This window comes from Trachinotus anak, unplaced genomic scaffold, assembly GCF_046630095.1.
Source record: "Trachinotus anak isolate AG129_WGS33_773 ecotype Australia unplaced genomic scaffold, CSIRO_AGI_Tana_v1 ptg000002l, whole genome shotgun sequence".
Lineage (NCBI taxonomy): Eukaryota > Metazoa > Chordata > Actinopteri > Carangiformes > Carangidae > Trachinotus > Trachinotus anak.
This window is the reverse complement of record NW_027273853.1, coordinates 879,418-901,649: the sequence shown is the minus strand read 5'-3', so window position 1 is coordinate 901,649 and position 22,232 is coordinate 879,418. Positions and strand designations below refer to the sequence as shown.

The 22,232-nt window shown below is 39.3% G+C and overlaps 1 protein-coding gene and 1 long non-coding RNA gene across 2 annotated transcripts in view; both read left to right on the top strand.

Annotated features, from left to right (window-relative positions):
• The first annotated feature begins 93 nt into the window (after window positions 1-93).
• Window positions 94-22,232, top strand: part of LOC139627652 (carbohydrate sulfotransferase 1-like) — a 42,683-nt gene continuing 20,544 nt past the window's right edge. Inside the window, exons 1-2 of the mRNA XM_071488640.1 lie at window positions 94-399; window positions 2,473-2,858. Of these exons, the coding sequence (XP_071344741.1) occupies window positions 2,511-2,858 (348 nt within the window). The 5' untranslated portion in view covers window positions 94-399; window positions 2,473-2,510. The remainder of the gene's footprint in view (window positions 400-2,472; window positions 2,859-22,232) is intronic.
• LOC139627681 (uncharacterized) lies at window positions 2,873-11,320 on the top strand. Its single transcript, XR_011692609.1, has 3 exons — window positions 2,873-4,419; window positions 4,961-10,285; window positions 11,288-11,320. It is a non-coding gene; the product is annotated as an uncharacterized lncRNA (long non-coding RNA).

The following is a 22,232-nucleotide window of genomic DNA, read 5'->3' as shown; positions in this document are numbered from 1 at the left end:
GTGGTATTGAGAAAAACTTTGAAAAATGTGAACCACGAAGAAGGATGGGGTGGGTGGGGGTGGGGCGAAAAGAGAGGGAGAGAGAGAGGTGGCGTTGGTAGAGATCGATAGAGCGTTAAAGAGACCTGTACCATTCACGTGTCATGTACTTGTCCAGCAGCCTCTTGATGTGAATGTGACTGCTGGTCGTTTTCTAAAACACTCGTTTATTTGTTGAGGCTTTATCTGGATCAGGATCGTCTCCCCATCCGCAGCGTCCTGTCCTCATCCTCCCCGTGTGGACCACAGACAGGCGCAGGTTGGTGTTCGCCCTTGCGGTGGAGGTACACAGTAGCATCAACATGTCTCCGCCGAAGCCGGCCAGCCGCGTCCTGCTGACGGCGACAACACAGAGAAGAGGTAACTACACACACCGGTGAAGCATTGCGTGTCTGCGGTGTCTGAAAAGCGGGTATGGGGGATGTTGAGGGAATGACGGCCGACAGCAGACTGGAGGAGAGCCAGAATAACGATTAATCAGCGGCAATGAGAGGAAAGACAATGTTACAGCGAACGGAAGTCTCTAGGATACAGTGACATGATGACAGACTGGGTTAGCTCCTGCATTGTGCTAATATCTATTTGTCACTGCACAGACAGACATACATACATACATATCGATAGATAGATAGATAGATAGATAGATAGATAGATAGATAGATAGATAGATAGATAGATAGAATTTATTTAAATTCACCCATTTGATTAATATGCCATAGGCCCAGTCACACTGACAAGGTTTTTTTTTCTTTTTCTTTTTTTTTTTGTTGGGGGGGGGGGGGATGTTATATAACTTATACTGCTACTGTACCTAGGACTTTCAAGACTGTCCCTGAAACAGGATTTTAGAGTTGATTCTGAAAAACTATACTTACAGGTAAAATATATGAAGCGAAATGTAATATCACAGTAAATCAAATAATGAGTGAAATACAATATGTCAACAGTACCTACAAGAGTACTTTGTTTATGGAAAGTACAATATTAATGCACAATAAAAAAGTAGTGCCCATATGTCTTTTGTTGCCAGAATTTTAGAAATACTTAAGTCATTAGTGTAAAAACAGTATACCTGGTAGTGAAGATGAAAATGATGATGATTCAAAAGTGTCCAAAAATCAGTTTACTTCTAACTACAGAGTAAAGTACTGAAGCTCTGTTCAGGCCTGGCATAAACATTTATCTCAGGGGATCCAATCACAAGTGGACAGCTCTTGGGTGAACGCACCCAAGACACATTGAGGACAGAATTAAGATCCCAATACTCAGACCACATTTGGAGTTGGTCTGGGCCACATGTGGCCATATTGTTTCAGCAGTTTGAACGTAAATGCATCCTGGGTCACATTTAAAGGACCACCTACTCTACTGACATCTTCTGCAACAGCCTGATTAGTCCCAACTCAGTTTCATAATGAACCAAGCATATTTCACAATTTCTAATTGATAAAACCTTATTTCATTACAGAGCTGTGCACAGAGCAATGATTTGCTCAACCCCTCCATACTTTCTGTCTTGCTCCCCCTCTCTCTCACTCTCTCTCTCACACACAAACACACACACACGCATACACACACACACACACACACAAATACATACACACAAGCACATTAACAATGGGCCTGTCTGTCTGATTGACTAAAACCAACTCATACCTGTTATTTTGCCTGTTAAGCTGGAAAGTGAGATCCAATCTCAAGTGGTCTCTGAGACTCATGTGGAGAAGCATTTTAAATCCACATGTAAACAGACGTATTTAGAGCTGACCACTTGTGATTGGATCACTGAAGTTAATGCAGGTCTGAACAGGCACATTTCTGAGAATTGCCACCATATTAAGAATGCTAGTAACAAATCGCTATGTGTCAAACACTCAACCACAATGCTGAAGGAGATATGAGGTGAGTGACATGTGACCAAATGAAATGGGTCGTTACCATGATTAAGATAACAAATTTCTGGAAAGTCACTAGAAAAATTTGGAATAATGTATAACATTGGTCTAATCATTTTTAGACATTTTAATGTGTAAAAGTTACATATTATAACTTTAACATCTTTCTCAAAGGAGTTTTAAATCGAAAGTATTTAACCTCAGGGACACTCTAACGACTGTCGTTGGCACATGGAGCACAAAGGGAACCAATGACATCATCAGCCTTGTGAAAGCCCCTCCCTGAGGTTAAATACCTGGGTCTCCACACCAGATAGTTGGAGCAGTCCCAGCCTGGTCAGGTGCGAGAAGGAACTGATGAAGCCTCTTGGATGAGAGGTGAAACGTCTTCCTAGACAAATAACCAAGTCCAGTTGCTTTCGATTTAAAACTCCTTTGAGATACTATGACCTGGACAAATGAGAATATCCACAGGCCTTTAACATCTTTGTTTCCTGTCCCCCACATGTCTTTCTGTCTTTGTCCCATTGTCTGGCAGACAGTGCTGTGGCTCCCTGATCCATCTGTTGAGCCACCATGCAGTGTTCGTGGAAATCCATGGTGCTGCTAGCATTAGCCTCCATAGCCATCCAGTACACGGCCATCCGCACTTTCTCCACCAAGCCCTTAAGACTGCTCTGCTCTGTGGGCCTGGCACCCATGAGCCACACTGTCAACTGCAGTCTCAAAGATCTGACATGTTTGGGACAGGAGACACCCGAGGGCTCAGCCCGAGGACGCAATGAGGTCTTCTCCCACACCTCACCCCCAGCCTCCCTCTCCCTCCCCTCCTATAATGCCAGCAAGAGAACCCACATCCTCATTCTGGCCACCACTCGGAGTGGATCCTCCTTTGTGGGCCAGCTGTTCAACCAACATCCAGAGGTTAGAATGTAACATGGACCTGTTCCATATCATTATCACCAACAATCATAAAATACAGTCATACAATTGAAAAAATATAAGAGATACTGTCATTTTAAAAATGACAAACTTGAACATGCTTTTTCTTGCTTGCTGATGACCTCTTAAGTAAACATTTGTGAAAGTATAAGAACCATTGCTTTAACATTCAAAACTAATTCTGTTTCTTGTGATCATCTTTGAGAAGCATCTAAAACTTCACTATGGTAAATGTAGTTCACTGGACATTATTGAGAAAGGTCTGTTTAGAGCCAAAAGCAAGCTAAAAGTGGCTATGTACATGATTGGATTAACCCACCAAGCTAAAATAAACTGTGGGGCTCTCTGGATCAACTGGTGGGAGGTAATTTGGTTCAACAAAAATGGATTTAGGAGTATGCACCAAGTGAATCCGATCCCTATTGAAAGACACATGCTAATGCAATACTTGTTTTGAGGACCTCATCAACTTTAACTTGATAATGTGCTTTAGTGGGACATAGTGCCAAACAAATATAGCAGGTCCAAGTATATTGTTTTGACTTATTTACAGGAAACAACCACTAACAAATGGCAACATGTATGTGAACAGCATTCACATAGACAGTGGAGAGGAACAGGACGACAGACACACCAAGGTTCAAAACTAGATTCGAAGCAGTGACCTTGCAGTCACAGGATATTAGTCTTAGACCACTCAGGGCTCAGAACACTGACAACCATTGGCTGAGGTCGACATACAATGATGTTACTGACACATATTGACTTTGATGTAGGACTTACTAATTACCTGTTAAACCTAACCATTATGCACTATTGTGTTGGTGATCAGTATGTGATAGTGAGATTGGAAAAGGGTAAGGTACACACAAACAGGAAGTCAGAGAAGAGGGAAGTGGAGAATAACATTTAACTACAGTCTCAGCTGTATTTGGTCCATGGACCTTGTGGTTCATAGTCAATACCTGTACCAGCAGGGTTTCTCATTAAGTGAGCGTCTTTTGTTTTCATAGGTTGAATTCTAAATAAATGGAGGTCTATTTAGCAGGAAGTCACATTGAGACTGAGATCTCATTTACAAGCGAGAGTATCAGAATAAAAATAAATAACAAAAAGAAATATTAAAGCTTAAGTAGGCAACCATTTTTTGTGTTATTTGCTGAATCTGTCACTATATTCTGATAGTATTACATGAAGCAGGTAATTTTGAAAATATCCGGCTCGTCTGGCTCTACCTACAGCTTGTTATGTGATTTGCAAAAATCCACTGCTCCCGGCACACAACAGGGTCCAGCTACAGCCTGCAGACCAGGGGGCGTGGCGTGATCGGGGTGTGACGTGACAATCCAGTCACACCCCCCAGGGGGCGTGCCGTAATCGGGGCGTGATGTAGAAATCCAATTACACCCCCAAACGGACAATCAGCCAATGGAGGACTGCTACATCACATACTGTTTTGGGTCAAAGTTCATTAGAAAAGACAACCTGCGAAATAACGTTAAGAAGACAAAACAGATTAAGCGGAAAGGCTCAAAAGCAACAGGTAATCTAACCTCCTTGCATGATTTGTGTGTGTGAGTGAGACGAACAACATATGACAATGTACAAATAGTAAACGTTATTTAGCACACGGTTTTTACGTTCAGGATTGAAATTATTTTCTGTAGCAACGTATGTGACCGAAGCTAACGGTAGCCTAGTTAACAGAGTTTTATCTCATTTATTTCCTCAATTTTTCTTCTGTGTTTTATTTATTTTAAGATGAATTTAACATTTTAATCTGACCTCTAGTGTTTCCTCATTATTATTCCTCGATTTGTCCGCTTCCAGTCTTTATTAACCCATTGTGTAGGGCTTGGGGGGTGGGATTTGGGGGTTCTTTGCTGTTTTATTGTTCATCATCGATGTAAAGCACTTTGTGCTAAATTTCATTGTATGAAAAGTGCTATACAAATAAAGTATGATTGAATGAGTGATTGATTGTTGACAGCGGGTGTGTGAATATGACTGAGTAACTGTGGCTTGATAACGTTATGTCGGTTAGTATGATTGTTACTTTCACATTTCATTTTCTCTGTTTTTAGAAGAAACCTCAGCCTCAGAAAGAAAGATCTGCAGAACAAATCCTAAATGATGAAGTCAGCACTGGAGTCCCCAGCCTTCATTACGAGACTGTGGATGGATGGATATAAATACAATATTTTGAAACATATATATATAATGGATGGGTAGAAAAATGAATATACTATGATACATCGATATAAATACAAATATACTATGGGGTAATATAATAGATGGATAAGAATGTAAAATATTAATAGGGAATTAAATGGACCACATGTTTTTTGGTAACTTTTTTTTTTTTTTTTTTTTTTTTAATGAGGAATGAAATAAAACTGTATGTGCCAGAAAATATTATATCATCAGTAAATATATCCATTAATGCCTCCTGGCTGTTCCGTTCATTAGTGCCTACACACTATGTTTTGACAACCTGAGATAGTTAACTGTTTCCATATAAAGCTTTACTTTAAAGTTACTGTTGTGGAAACATGAATAACAGTATGCCCTAATTTGTACTCATGAAGACAGAAATTAAAAAATGTTTCTAGAACTTTGAGACAGCATTACATGCGTAATATTAATTAGTCGTAATATTAATTAGTTGTAATTAATACATTAATATGTAATATTAATTGCAGAAATCTTCTGCACTTGTGCTTTTTCATGTTCGTTATATATTTGAATTCTTTACTTTCCTGGATCTCTTGCTAGCTCTAGCTTGTGGAAACAAGAACAAATTGAGAATTTAATTTTGATTAAATTTTTTGTGCTAATGCTATGACTCAAAACAATATCATTGTGATCAATGAAGGAAATAGTTTATATTGCCATAATTAAGATCGATAATAAGATCCATCCTTCCTTTTTCTACTCCCTCAACCTGATTAGATCCATGGTGGGAAAAGGGCAACCAGAGCAGCCCAGATAAGTTCTTCCTAGATTCCCAGATGCTCTCAGACCAGCTGGGAGAGTCTGTATATAGTGCAAGTTCCCCACCATCTTCTGCCTGGTGTGTACATTAAATATAACTGAAGGCTGAAAATAAACTAATCAGTTCTTGTGAGTTTTTATTTGTTTATTTATTTTCTTATCATTAATGATCCACATACACAAACGTGTACTATAAGTATAGTATTAGTACTATGATAACAATAACTATGATATATAAGATCAATTAAAGTAAAAGACCTACGCTCCCGATTCGAGACGAGGATCAGGGGAGCCAAGGATTGGACCACCGACCTTCAGGCTCCTTCTCCTCAGCCACAGCATATTTGTGTGAGGGGGCGTTCCGTGACTGGGAGCAGCATGACTGCAATTTGGCCTACTGCGGGTTTGGGGTGTAACTGGATCTCTACGTCACGCCTCGATTATGCCACGCCCCCCTTCTTACTCCTGGTTCAATAACACCAATCAGACACAGGGGGAGTGTTGGCTGACTGTCAATCACAGCTCGTGCACACGCTGCAGACAGGTTTACCCCATGGATGTATTATAAGACCTGGATACGGCGCCGCCACTCAGCCTTGCAGCCAATTTTTTCCAGTGGCCACTCATGGTATTGCAGCGAAAAATCCCCCTGCGGCCCAAAAAGCATTTTTCCCATAGACCACAATAGTAAAAGAGAGGCCTGTAAAACTTTTAAAAGGACACCTCCAGCTGTGCACACAGCGCAATATCAATCTTTCTATTCTACATTTTTAAGCCATTGGGTTTTAATCTTTGTAAAAGTTTTTCAAAGCTCAGAAAAAGCCCAGAAAAGTATTTTTTCTCTGAGTGACGTCACCACGTTGTACGTGCACTCTTTCCGCGGTCGTGCTGTGTCTCAGGAACGAGCATGGTTGCTAGGTTACTGCTAGCGTCGTCAGGATGAGAACAAGTTAGTATGAAAAGTGAATAAATGGCACAAAGGCGAGTTTTCTTGTACACACATCAAGGTTAATTGATTTTGTGATTTTTTTGTCTTATTTATTCGTCACTTCTTACACTTTTTTTCAGGAATGTAATTGTTTTTTAATCGATATATTCACCGCATAACTGGATTCACTAAGACGCCGATATGATTTTTCACAACTTCCTCCGTAACAGTTTTCTTCAGGTATTTTAATTTAAGTCAGTGAGCTTCTATGTGATCCAGCCTGTCATCAGCTCACAACAACCGCCTAATTATTTTATAGATTAATGACCTTCAGTGTGTCAGCAGGTTCAAATGATAACTGACTCCGGCCTGGATGCAGCATCCTCTGGGTCAGCAGCGGTGGCCTGAGGTGCTGCAGCCTGCTCCCCCTCTCTGTCCCTGAGGGGAAGAACCGTCCTGGACGTCCTCATCATCGTCTCTCTAACTCCCCACGTCCTCAGTGTGTGCTCAGTATACAGTAGCTAAATGTTCAGTGGCATTCATCATTTACATTAAATCTTTATAAAAAATAATTTTGATATATTTTTCATTTTCAAATCAAATATCTGTGAAACAGAACAGTGAAAAATAGAAAGAGCAATGACGGGACATAAAGCTTAACTACAGCACTGCACAGTTTTTTTAAAGAAGGCATGCCGTATAAATATGCTTCTCAATGATAGAAAGTAAACGTGATAACTTTATCTGATGAGTTGTAGTTATCTGTCACATGCAGCATCAATATCTTAAAAATGCCTAAAAGACAATTTAATCGTAATATTTTTGTCTGGTTATGATTTTTTAAAATGTTGATTCCAATGTGACTTTAGGCTCTAAAGCTTCAAACTGAATGTTGTTGCCGTTTTAAATCCATGGTTTAAAGCCCTGGGCCGGTCCTGTATTCGTCTATTAAACATCAAGTCTGCTAGCAGAGCACTCGTGAACGCGCAGCGCCAGATCGAGAACGTTTTTCGCTCGTTCTCATTGCCCAAAGGGATGATGGGAGTGACACTACTGCGCAGTCTCTATGGGCCGCATAACGCAGAAGTAACCCGGAAGCCAGAAACTTTTTCGGCATATGTGCCAGGCGAGCAACTCGTATTGAACTGAATGGGCGCCATTTTCAGATCCGTCATCCAGGTCTTATAATACATCCATGGTTTACCCCCCACCCCCCTCATGCACGCTGCCAGATATGCCTACTACACGACTCTGGCCCGTCGGTCTGCGTGTAGAAGCAGCTGAGGGGATGTACTCTTCCTAGGAGGCCTGTGCCTCAGTCTCAAAACTCTATCCACATCAACGGGTAAAAATTTCACATTTATCAAAGTGCCAGTGAGTAAAACGCTGCAGTGAATGCCAATTGTTACTTATCGGTAACCTAGGTTATGTAAACAAGCTGTACTTTCAGAAACATCGCAACCTTACTTTTATCACAAAGTTGACTATTGCTAAATAAACAGAATCGCTGAGTCTTACCTAAAGTATAAAGTCAATATCTAACGTTATCTGAGAGTAGAATAGTCTAGTTCTTACTTCTTGTGTTTCATACTTCCTGCCGTCTCTGGTTGCTGTGGACACTATGCTCATGCACCTGAGCTAAAATGCATGCACACTGTCTGGTGTGCACTACCTTCTCTGTAGTCGGGAGACAGTTTTGGAGCTCACCGGAAAGTGGGGGAGGGACCTGAAACTTGTGTCTGTTCAAATTTCTGCCTAAGTCCTGGATTTTCGCAAGCCTGCTGACTGCTGCTTTAATAGCAGTGATACAAAATTTCAGTGATTTAAATAAACATGTATATTTAGTGTATATTTAGATGCATTTAAATATGCTTTCAAATACAATACCAGGTAGATAACAAATATATATGCTTATAAGGTCATTAGCAGTAGTTAAAAAGAATTGAAACAAGACTAGTTAGATAAGCAATTATGTAAAACTGTTAGACCCCAGGTCAGTAAAACCTCTAACCAAATTTTTGAATTGGCCTATTGTATCAGTATGTTTCAGTCTGCTCTGTAAATTACTCAAGTCAAATGAGGCGTGATATCTGAAGGCTGGCCTACCAAGATTGGTATTTACTGTAGGAACATATAAAGTCAGCCAGTCCAGAGAATATGTATTAAAAACAGGATTGATGATAAATAAGGTGGTAGGTAATTTCTGGAGTAGCCCTTTGTAAAATAATTTTTACAATCTTCAAGATCCTAGGCCACTTAGTCAGCAGAGTCTGTTGTTTTTACTCGCATTTCATTGAAATAGTCCAACCTTATTGTGAAAACCCAATTTACTCACACTCAGGCACGAAAACCTGGACCAGGGTTTATTTCCGTAAACCAGCATCACATCTGGTGAATCAATTTTACACCACAGCCAGGTCCATTACCGACTTCATAGCGCTAAATCTGTTATATTTTACATAGTCAAAACTTCTATTGTTCCAATCTTTGCTGACTTCTCGGTGTCTTCTTAGAGCTGCCTTATCCAAATACCAAACTCCTTCATGGCGTAATCACCTGTTGTAAACTACAACCAACAGTACCTTTTACAACAACAATAGAAAAGAAGCATAGCTTTAGCACAGTGAACTATTTAACATATACAGTACATTGACTATTGTACAGATTTTAATAAAGTTAAAATTTAAATAACATGCCGTAACAGCACACTTTATCAAAAATACGATATGTACTTAATTGGCTCTTACGATTCCAGCACTAAGGCAGGAGGGCTTAAAATTACTCAACATATAACATGCATAATAAAAGTCAATAAATCTAATAATAGGACAAGTTACAACAGGTACATACAATTAAATTCAATATCGATGTAACTTAGATGGGCATATGGGGCAGCGATCTGCCTATACCCCTTGATACAGATTTCAAATTTCAGCAGTCCCTTCTGTTATTGTTTTTGACAACCCTAAACATACTGCATCTTAATATAATACTTAAGTGTCCTTTTCACATGTGAGGCAAAGCTTACCCAAGTGAAAAATTAGTATATTTTTCTATACTCAAATTATACTTTAAGCACACAAAGTGTGTTACAAGTTTCAACAAGTACATTTGTACCTGTGTTGAAGCATATTAACAGTGCATGTTTTATGTCTCCAAAGTACATAATTAGTAAAAGCGCCAAAAATAAAATGAAAGTGTATTCAAAGTAAATTTTTCCAAACCATATTAATAACATAATACAACTTAATTTGTAATTTAACAGCAAATTCACTAGAGTTATAAAATCTAGTGTTAGGCAAGTTTAGAGTGAAGTGTTGAGGTTCTGGTGCTGATTCTGATAGAATCTGCTCTGTACTGGTCAGAAAACATAATATTGTAGGTGTAATATCACTTTCAGCATCTGGGAATTTGGGCAGATGACTTGTGGAGAAAATTGATGGCAGCCATTTCTTCCACTCACTTCAAGCATGAGAGGAAGAGTCTGGTGAGTATAACATAACTAATGGTCATCGTGTCATTGCTATTTTTACTAATTTGGAGACATGATGAAACTTTATTGCATTTCTAATGAGTTACCATCATTACCACCGCAGTTTTGCTTGTAACATTAAGCAGATGTGCCAACAGTTAGCGTTCATTTTAGTCCATTTCAAGAGACTATGGGCAAATGTTAAGCTATCGTAATTCTTTTTTTAAGATTTTTTTGGGGGGCATTTTTTGCCTTTATTGACAGGACAGTAGAGAGTGACAGGAAAGGGGCAGAGAGAGTGGGAATGACACACAGGAAAGAGTCGGGCCAGTCGGGAGTCGAACCGGCACTCTCCTGCTCTCCTCCTCTGCCCTAATCACTCTGCCATCGGGCCGCCCCCTCTTAACTCTTTTTTAAAATAGTTTTAAGCTGTTTGGGTCAAGCAGATAGTTGTTTTCTTCAAATGGAGTTTCACCTGATAAGGCCATGTAACACGGGTTTTTGTCAACAAAATCATGCACTTAACATTACCGTTAATAAGGTGGTGGTATATGGTGGAATAAACTGTATGCTGGTGAATTAACATGAACTTATAACAGATCGCCCTTGTTATAGTGTTTAAGATATAACCACACCAATGTAACATTTATTATTAGCAATAAACTGCACCTCCTCCAAATTTTTTATTTAATTTGATGTTATCTGTTAATTTGTAGCAATCAACACGATCTCGAGGGTCCCCATTCAAACTCTCAGCCCTTAGCTGAGTTAAGTTGGGCAAAATTTTTATCCTTTCTGCCAACATTAGCAGAATAACAATAATAGAAAAACATCTGGATACCCACCAGCTTCACTTCGAAAAAGTATAAAAAATATTTTGGTCCACTAGAGAGCATTTGAGTGTAGTGAAAGTTTATTGATTGTTATATAAGCTATTAAAACACAAGTTTTTATCATTTAAATTAGCATTGATGGGATATCTAAAAAAATTCCTGTTATCCCTCTCTTTCTCTACAGGTTCATGATGTAGATGGCAAAATGATAATTAAGGTGCAGCGTCAAAATCGCAAGAAATATATAAAAATACAAGCTGCCGATTTTGAATTTATTTCTGAAGGTAAATGTCCCCAATGGGTATATGAATAATCAGTAAGTGAGACTGAGTGAAGGCCATTCTATCTTATAATTTAAACAGACAAGATAAAAGACAAGATAACATGGTAAATGTTATCTTGTCTTTTAGACTCATCACTTAGTGAGGGTGAAGTTCTCCATCCCTGTGAACAAGATTACTGTGGAAGATGATTCTGGCACTGAGGTGGATGAAGCAATGTGTGCACAATGGAAGGGATTTGCTTTGTTATCAAATACAGTAAGGACAATGGTAAATTTAAAAAATTGCTTGTTTTTACATTGCATTAGGAATAATGCTAATTTCAGATGCATCTGTTGCATTTAATTAATTATCTTACTTAAAATTTTAAGCATAGCATATTGAGCATTAAGTATTATGCTGCAAATGAAGCAAATTGTTTATAATCTTTTGTTCTTGGATTCAGGCACGTCTCACTCATCACCTCCATCCACTAGTTTCCTCTCCATTAGTCACAGTGACAGTGAAACATCAAGACCACCCATGCAAATGAGAGGTGATGAAGAGGCATTGCAGAGTTCATCAGCCAGAGATGTAAGTTTATCATCAGATTTTTATTGTTGTCACCTTTGTTTTTGTTTTTTGTTTTTTTTTTGTTAATTGCCATTCGGTAATTTAACAGTAAGAGGGGAAAAACATGTCGAAAGCTACACATTGCATTCAAAAAAATCTGGATTTTTCCTTTCAAATTATTTGGCTTGACCTCATTAACATCCTGGTGATCATGATGATGTGTGAAATTAGTTTTTTGTCTAGATTTAAATTAAAACTGCTAATATCTCTGGGACCAAGCCGGACTGTTTGGCCTTGTTAGAAGTATAGATTATAACAACACTATATTGCAGTGTCAAATATTACAATCTGTTTAGCTGATAAAGCAGATCCTGCAGACAAAACCAGGAGGGACAACTTTGCTGGAAGCATATGAAGGAACTGGGACACTGTGTGACAGAAGAAGGCAGCACACATAGTTGAGACAGAAGGGTAGGTTTATGATACCCAGGTTAGGCAGTTAATGTAGCAGTGCACAGAATGATGTCACACAGGCTCAACCTGGTGCTACACATTTAATGAAGATTTTCTGCAATGTGCAAGAATGTCACTTTATGTTCACGATCACTACACAGTGTTATCTGCTTCTATCATGTACACACAGATTCTCATTGTCTGACTTGCTCACACTAAACAGTAACAAAATACTATAAATGTGCAAAAATAAATATTTAGACCACCTCTCAAACTCTTTAATATGTCTCATTTTTTACATACATACATTTACATATAACTCTTGTTCAACATAACACCATATTTCTTCATAAAGAGTCACATAAACAGTTAATTTGTGATGGGGACTCCCTCATCTAAGGGCTCATTGTCAAGGCTACCACCCTGCACTCTGACTATGGCTATAGCAGTCATGAATTTAACATTAGCTGCTAATGAACACCAAACACAACTGATCACAGTGTCACAGAAGTACACTATAAACATTGTCTTATCCCAGGATACCTCATTAACATCCCAGGTTACCTGCAAAGTGCAAGAATATCACTTTATGTTCATACTCATTACACAGTGTTATCTGCTTCCATCTTGTACAAGGGATTCTCATCGTCTGACTCACTCCCTGTATATACACTGCTCACATAGCGATACTGACACCTACTGGGAAATAATGACACTCTGGCCTATTTATAACGCTGGTAATGCATAACATGTTTATTGAATTTTAACAACCATGAATTAGAATGAACACAATTTCTCCTCATAGTCACACATATAACAGGAAATATTAAAAAAACAAGTGACTTTAACTGTGAAGCTCTGAAGCGTGTGTCAAAAAAAGAATCTAATTTCAGTGAAACTTTGTATCAAGGATTCTTTCCATCAAAATCACGTGACAAATGATGGCCGAAGCTTTGTTGCACACACACCCACGTGACTGATACGAAATCTGATTCAAAAGTTCAAAACTGTGCAAAACTCGGTGCAGTTTAAAATGGCAACATGGGTTATTGAGGTATATTGTGGATTGCTGTATTGTAGTGTATTAAGAGTTACAGTTTGGAGATCTGTCATGGAAACTGCTGCGAATGTCCTGAGATGTAGGAACACTTTGACCCTCTCCCCAAGCACCAGTAATTCTATAGCCTCTATAAGTTTGCTGCCCCACAGGACATTGTTGATCTGTTAAACCAACTACAAATATGTCTGCATTTTCACAAGGTGCAGGTGTTCAGGTGGCTTAACTGGTAAACTGCCCGCCTTTGAAGACAGATCCCTCCCATTTTTTTTCCCTTCTCTCACCCCTTCTTTTTGCTTCCGCAAATCATGAATTTTATTTGTTTACAAAAGGAAAATTGTCCAAAATTGTATGAGGTGGAACATGTTTATTTAATTATCAATTAATTTATTCATTAATTAATTTATGTATTAATCTATCAATTAATTAATTTTTGCTTTAAGGAAATTCATGTGTTGGTCGATCGTTGTCAAACCTTTTGCAACACAGCGCTTTTCCTCACTTTGACCAGCAGATGTCCTCATTGGGCTCTGATTTGAAAAGCTTTTTTGATACAACTGTGTTGAAACCTTTGCTCATTTGTAAGGCTTCATTTCACCATCACTAAAAAAAACTACTCAAACCCACAATACATTCCCAAAGTTTTTACCTTCAGAAGACTTATTGTTCCACATTAACAAGCTATTTAACTTCTTTTGTTATTTTTCCCCCTTTTTAAATCAATTCACATACATGCATAAGTGAATGGTTTGGGGCCAAATTACTGATAGTTTGCCATTAGTAATGTCCAATTGTGAAAGGACATCAGTTGTTACTTGAATGAGATTGGAGAAAATGGAGAAATGATAGCAATGATCTCAACTCTGGGCTAGATGACTCATTTTAATGAAGTAATGTTATAATCGTTAAGCCCTATAAAGCACAGGTACTTGTGCATGTAAGGAAAGAACATTTTCCCTTTTTTCTTTGCAGGAGAATTCCTCTGCAAATCACTAAACAGAAATATGCATTGGGAACCTTGTTCCTTGCATTAAAAGATGACCTCTCCAGGGAAGGATATGTAGGTTGCATATTTATCTCAATTATATCATTTTAAAATGTATTTTTGCAATGATGAGCAATCATTAATAATGATGTTGATAATTTTAAGTTGTCTTTAAGATGTTTTAGAGAGGTCTTTATTCAACTTTATGGTCATTTTGGATGCTTGAGTTTGTGCTGCTGTTGAACTATAATTGCTATACTGAGGAGTTTCTAATTAGTATACCCTGACTGATAAAAATGGGGTGGGTCAAATGTTTGTTGTGGCTCTCAATATAACACAATACAAACAGCACCACAAACTGCAACAACCAAAATGATCAGAAAGTTAGAAACTAGGCTAAAACAGTTTAAACAGCCTTCATGAAGGTAGGATTCAGTGGTGGAATTAGAGTTAGTTTTAGCTAGGTACATAGCTCTGCCCTTTTGTAGCAACCATAGCCACTTTGTGTGGCCACTCTGTGAGGGGGGTGGTAACAAAAATGGCATCAGTGCAGACTCTAATGCTATTAATTTCTGTGATTACAGGGGATGTCTGTTTCAGAATCAACCTAAAACTGTTCCAAATATTTATACAATGAACAAATTGTTACAAGCAGCTTCCTGCTATTGCTGGTTAAGAAGTCTAAGTTTTGTCTCAGTCCTTGGTAAGTCCTTTTTACAACAGCCAAATTGGCTGGGTGATTACTGGCATGGCGGCAAAACTTGTCCCCAAGGAACCGAAAATGCAGACAGCAGGAAGATGTGATCCAAGATGGGAGAAAGAGCTGCCTCAGATTGGTAGTCAGTTAGATGAAGAGCATTGTAAAGAGGTTATGTCCCTCATGAACCACACCAGTGACAGGGAAATCACCCTGCAGAAAATGCCTCATCCACAGTCCTGATGAATCAAACACTGTGCTCTCAGTGTTTCTAAGACTGCTGGACACTAAAGGGCTGGTAATTATTGGCATTCTTTTCAGCAACCATAATTCATAGCTATAAGCTTAGCTTGTGATTATCCGAAATGCAGAAATGTAAATTTAAACAAAAATATTATTTAATTTCTCTGTTGCTGCAGATACATCAAGATTTCAGCTTCCTCTTTGTACCAGAAACTGCTGCCAAACTGCTTGAGAAGTGGCATACATCCTAAAGATGTATGTATTAAAAAAGTGATCAGAGAAGCAGAGAGCCATACAACCACAGCAGTGCTCCAGAGTTTGTTGAAGTGTATCAGGAATCAGCATAATGATGAATCCTTGGAGGATCGTGCAGGTATTCTATTAAAGGCCAAATGAAATGATTTTCAATACAATGTGTCATACACATTGTATTGAAGCGATAGTTAAAGGGATAGTTTGGATTATTTGAAGTGGGGTTGTATGAGGTATGGAGATCGACAAATCCCCAGGATAGAGGACTACCAGTGCCGAAGCTAAGCATGTACTGCTGTGGACAGACTCAGCAGCAAAACTTATATTTGCCACTTAAACAGGTCCACCCAAAAAAATCAGTTTAAGTGCATGCTATATTTCGTTTTTTTTTTCACCACTGTACTTTGCCGTCAGACAGCCTTTTCTGATGGGAAACTGCAACTATAAAAAGCCAGATATCAAAAACAGCAGTTTTACCTTGCAGAACACGGGAGTTGGTGGTCTACCACTGCTTCAAACTGGTTAGTTTGTTTGCGTAACTTCAGTGAATCAGAGCTAACCTTTTAAAACTCCAAATTCACACAATCCTTAGGGAGTCTGGCAGCCTTGGAGAGAGTGATATTTGGCTCACAACATAAGTAGGTGACAGGGTGTTTATTAAGTAATTTCCAAGGTGACGACATTCAGTGATTGCTGTTTCCAGGAGGTTGATATAGGATATTATGTTTATTTGTAGCTGCTAGGATGAACAATGTAGGGTGTTAGAGGCCCAACAAAACAGCCAGTAGTATTAAGCTCAATGTTCACAGCAACCACAGTACATCTTACCTACATAGGAATGGAATGACCAACCATCACCCTTCCTGGCGGCACTTAAAAAGCTAGCATGTGTGGAAATATATGTATTGTACTGTGTGTGTGTCTGTGTGAATGTGTGTGTAAGCCCATAGGTATTATTAAAACTTTATCATACATTATTATTATTCATCTGAAAACAGCATTTGATCAATGAATTAAATATAACAGCCTACAAATAAAAGTAAATAGTGAATATTTCTTTTCCTGTAGTCGCTATGTTATCACACTGAAACAATTGCTACTGGCTGTCTCACTGTGTTACTTGTAGCATTACTGACTGTCATCCAGGAAACTGTATGTAAATGTAGAGACAAATACTGATGATTAGATTTTAAATGTTTCAAAAGTATTATCCTACTGTAGCGGTTTAGATCAGCTCGGACTAAAGTCAACCAGTCACAGTAATAATGAAAAAAAAAGGAAGAATAAGCCACTAGGCTTCCACCAAATTAGCGTGGTGAGGTTATCAACTGCAGTTCATCAGATTGACTAGTCAATTTTAACCACCATTTCTAAACCTTACATAAAATCCTACTTTTTAAGGACATTTCAATGAATCTTAGTATGTCCTGTTTTTCTCTTCTCCTCACCGAGGCAATTTGGAGGGGAATTGTTCAATGTGTGAAGTTGCACTGTAACATCACAACAGATTAACTGAGCTATTATCATATGTTTTGATTTTACCTACTTACTAACTTGCATACTTTATTTTTAATTACAGGTCCAACACCACTTTAACTGAAACAGTGAAAATCTTGTAGTTCATTCATTCATTCATTCATTTCTTCAGTGTATTTATCTTAAAGTTTATATTTTATGAGAATTTGAATAAACTTTTCTACTGTTAATTAGTACAGTAGTTTAGATATTAAATGTTTCATGTTTCAATGTTTCATATTAAATGTTTGTACTGTAATTCTACAAAAATTTAATCATTGCATCATTGCATTGAGATTGTACTTCTTTGGGTTTTTAACACTACATTTAACATTAAATCTAAAGAAATGCTGGAAGTTAAAGTTTCAGATTATTTGAGTTGCTGCTAGTTCTTTGACCATTCATTTTTTATTTTTAGTTTTTTTATTTCTTATTTTTTGTTAGAGCGATTGAGATTGTTATGATTTTGTGATTTCACATTATTAGCTGTTAATCAACAGTTTATCACTTTACTCTTTGTTTGAGTAATTAATTGGTTACTTGATTGAATTCTGTGTTCTGTACTTTGTGTAGATGTTAAAATTGTTTTTAAATCAGTTAATGTTTGAATGTTTTACTTATAGAGAAATGCACACGTGATACTTAAAGTACATTTCTAATACTTATAGTGCACGTACATGACAGTGTGCTATTTCTGTAGTCTGAAGTACCTAAAAATATGCAATGTAATTTCAATATATCAATATAACTGCAGCTTTTAATACAGTTAGTATGACCTGAGTGATTGCAATTTAACACAAAGAAAGTGTACCTATTTTCAGCATATCAAAGCATACTAAAATGTTTCGAGAAAATATAACTTTTTCCATATTTCCAGTGCAATTTAATTATACTTTGATTGCACAAAAATTATGTTAAAATGCACTGATAGTATATTTTAAGTAAATTGTAAAATAACTGTATACTTTTTGCATATTTGCTATTCCTCTTTTGATGTATTAAGTGTATTTTAACACTAGTGTGCTATTTTGTAAAGTGAAAGTACCCAAAAATACAGGGAATATACATTTAATGTGCTTTCAGTATATTAAGTAAAATTCGTGGTTTCATTTTAACACAACTCAAAGTATACTTATTTAAAATATATAAAAAGTAAACTCAAGTATATGAAATATACTTTTAAAAACATATTTTTTTCACTTGGGTATCCATCCACGGGCCTCTCCAAAGTGCTGAACTCAGTTTTGACCAGTACTCAATGAACCATTCCTTTGATGTCTGATGTGGTCTGCATGACTTTTCCTAGAAGCCAAGAGCTTCTGAGGGCATTGTCATCCAAGACCATCACAATATCACCTGGAACTAGATTTAGCTTAACTTTGTTCCATTGACCTCCCTTTTGCACTGGGGCATCCTGTATCTTCGCTTGATCCCACTGCTACATGGCTGTCCACAGTTCTTTCTCTGTATTGTTAGTACCATTATCAGTCGAACCGGCGACTGCCTGCTAAGACCATCTGGTGCTCACATGGCGGGCGCCCCAACCACTCGGCTACCGGGCCACCCTGCAAATCTGCCATTTTTGTCCATGATCTAGGATGCTTGGATTTTTCTGCATGTGACATAACTGGACAGGAGTTTCCTCACTGCTGAGTTAGCTGAAGGGACCCAAAATTTCTGACACAGGCGAGAGAGAGTGTAGTTTCTCCCTTGGTGTCCAACCCTTTCATGTATGTCATGCAGAAGCAGAGTTGTGGGATGCAGATCATTGAGCACAATTACAGTGCATCCGGGAGGTATTCACAGCACTTCACTTTTTCCACATTTTGTTATGTTACAGCCTTATTCCAAAATGGATTAAATTCATTTTTTACCTCAAAATTCTACACACAATACCCCATAATGACAAAGTGAAAAAAGTTTGCTTGAAATTTTTGCAAATATATTAAAAATAAAAAACAAAAACATCACATGTACATAAGTATTCACAGCCTTTGCCATGACACTCAAAATTGAGCTCAGGTGCATCTTGTTTCCACTGATCATACTTCAGATGTTTCTACAACTTGATTGATGTCCACCTGTGGTAAATTGAGTTGATTGGACATGATTTGGAAAGGCACACACCTGTCTATATAAGGTCCCATAGTTGACAGTGCATGTCAGAGCATAAACCAAGCCACGAAGTCCAAGGAATTGTCTGTAGACCTCTGAGACAGGATTGTATCGAGGCACAGATCTGGTGAAGGGTACAGAACAATTTCTGCAGCATTGAAGGTCCCAATGAGCACAGTGGCCTCCATCATCCGTAAATGTAAGAAGTTTGGAACCACCAGGACTCTTCCTAGAGCTGGCTGCCTAGCCAATCTGAGTGATCGGGGTGGAAGGGCCTTAGTCAGGGAGGTGACCAAGAACCCGATGGCCACTCTGACAGTGCTCCAGCAGTGCTCCAGCATTGCTCTGTGGAGAGAGGAGAACCTTCCAGAAGGAAAACCATTTCTGCAGCACTCCACCAATCAGGCCTGTATTGTAGAGTGGCCAGACAGAAGCCACTCCTCAGTAAAAGGCACATGACAGCCCGCCTGGAGTTTGTCAAAAGGCACCTGAAGGACTCTCAGACCATGAGAAACAAAATTCTCTGGTCTGATGAAACAAAGATTGAACTCTTTGGCCTGAATGCCAAGAATCATGTCTGGAGGAAACCAGGCACCGCTCATCACCTGGCCAATACTATCCCTACAGTGAAGCATGGTGGTGGCAGCATCATGCTGTGGGGATGTTTTTCGGCAGCAGGAACTGGGAGACTAGTCAGGGTGGAGGGAAAGATGAATGCCGCAATGTACAGAGACATCCTTGATGATAACCTGCTGCAGAGCATTCTGGACCTTGGACTGGGGCGAAGGTTCATCTTCCAACAGATCAACGACCCTAAGCACACAGCCAAGATAACAAAGGAGTGGCTTTGGGACAACTCTGTGAATGTCCTTCAGTAGCACAGCAAGAGCCCAGACTTGAACCCGATTGAACATCTCTGGAGAGATCTGAAAATGGCTGTTCACTGATGCTCCCTATCCAACGTGATGGAGCTTGAGAGGTTCTGCAAAGAAGAATGGGAGAAACTGCCAAAAATAGGTGTGCCAAGCTTGTAGCATCATACTCAAAAAGACTTGAGGCTGTAATTGCTGCCAAAGGTGCTTCAACAAAGTATTGAGCAAAGGCTGTGAATACTTATGTACATTTTATATTTTTGTTTTTTATTTTTTAATAAATTTGCAAAAGTTTCAAGCAAACATTTTTCACTTTGTCATTATGGGATATTTTGTGTAGAATTTTGAGGTAAAAAATGAATTTAATCCATCTTGGAATAAGGCTGTAACATAACAAAATGTGGAAAAAGTGAAGCGCTGTGAATACTTTCTGGATGCACTGTATGGGGTGCTTTCAATCCTCACCCAATGCAGACTTACTGAGCTGACCTCCTACTCTTAGGCTGCCGTTTTGCAGCACTTGCTCTAGCTGCTATGTCAGACTGCTTCATTTTACAAACTACTTACCTTTGGTTAATGCAGAGATCTCTGTCTGGAACCGAATAATCTCCATTTCTGCTTTGTTTAGATCTTTCAAAGTAAAAGGTCTCTTGTCCAAGGTTGTTTTATATTCCTGCATATTCCTTTTCTCATCAGTCATTTGCTTGCTTGATCCATCATCATGATGCCAAGTGGAATAATTTGTCTGTTGTGTCAGTGCTTTCAGTAATCAGAATCAGAATCAGAATCAGTTTTATTGCCAAGTATGTTTTCACATACAAGGAATTTTTTCTGGTGATTGGTGCAATTGATCAGCAACAGTGGGGCTCTCTAGCCTTGTTGATAAGGCTAATAGCAGATGGGAAGAAGCTATTTTTGTGGCGAGAGGTTTTGGTCCTGAAGGACCGCAGCCTCCTGCCAGAGGGGAGTGTCACAAAGAGTTTGTGTCCAGGGTGGGAGGAGTCAGCTACAATCTTCCCTGCACGCCTCAGAGTCCTTGAGGTGTACAGGTCCTGGAGGGACGGAAGATTGCAGCCAATCACCTTCTCAGCAGAGTGGATGATACGCTGCAGTCTGTTATTGTCCCTCTCCGTGGCAGCAGCGTACCAGATGGTGATGGAGGAGGTGAGGATGGACTCAATGATGGAGGTGTAGAAGTTCACCATCATAGTCCTTGGCAGGTTGAACTTCTTCAATTGCCTCAGGAAATACATCCTCTGCTGAGCTTTTTTGATGAGGGAGCTGATGTTTAGCTCCCATTTGAGATCCTGTGTGATGGTGGTTCCCAAGAAGCGAAAATGCTCCACGATAGCCACGGGGGAGTCACACAGGGAGATGGGGGTGGGTGGGGCTGGGCTCTTCCTGAAGTCCACTATCATTTCCACTGTCTTCAGAGCGTTTAGCTCTAGGTTGTTCTGCCTGCACCAGGTCACCAGACGCTCAGTCTCCCACCTGTAGGCAGACTCATCGCCATCAGAGATGAGTCCAATGAGAGTGGTGTCGTCTGCAAACTTCAGGAGCTTGACAGACTGATGGCTGGAGGTGCAGGTGTTGGTGTACAGGGAGAAGAGCAGAGGAGAAAGAACGCAGCCTTGTGGGGATCCAGTGCTGATGGTCTGGGAGTCAGACACGTACTTTCCTAGCTTCACATGCTGCCTCCTGTCAGACAGGAAGTCGGTGATCCACCTGCAGGTGGAGTCAGGCACGCTCAGCTGGGAGAGCTTGTCCTGCAGCAGAGCCGGGATGATGGTGTTGAAGGCAGAGCTTAAGTCCACAAACAGGATCCTGGCATAGGTCCCTGAGGAGTCCAGGTGCTGGAGGATGAAGTGGAGAGCCATGTTGACGGCGTCATCTACAGACCTGTTGGCTCTGTAGGCGAACTGCAGGGGGTCCAGGAGTGGGTCAGTGATGGATTTGAGATGGGACAGGACAAGGCGCTCAAATGATTTCATGACCACAGAGGTCAGGGCAATGGGTCTATAGTCATTTAGACCTGTGGGCCTTGGTTTTTTGGGGACAGGGATGATGGTGAGGGATTTGAAGCAGGCTGGCACGTGGCAGGTCTCCA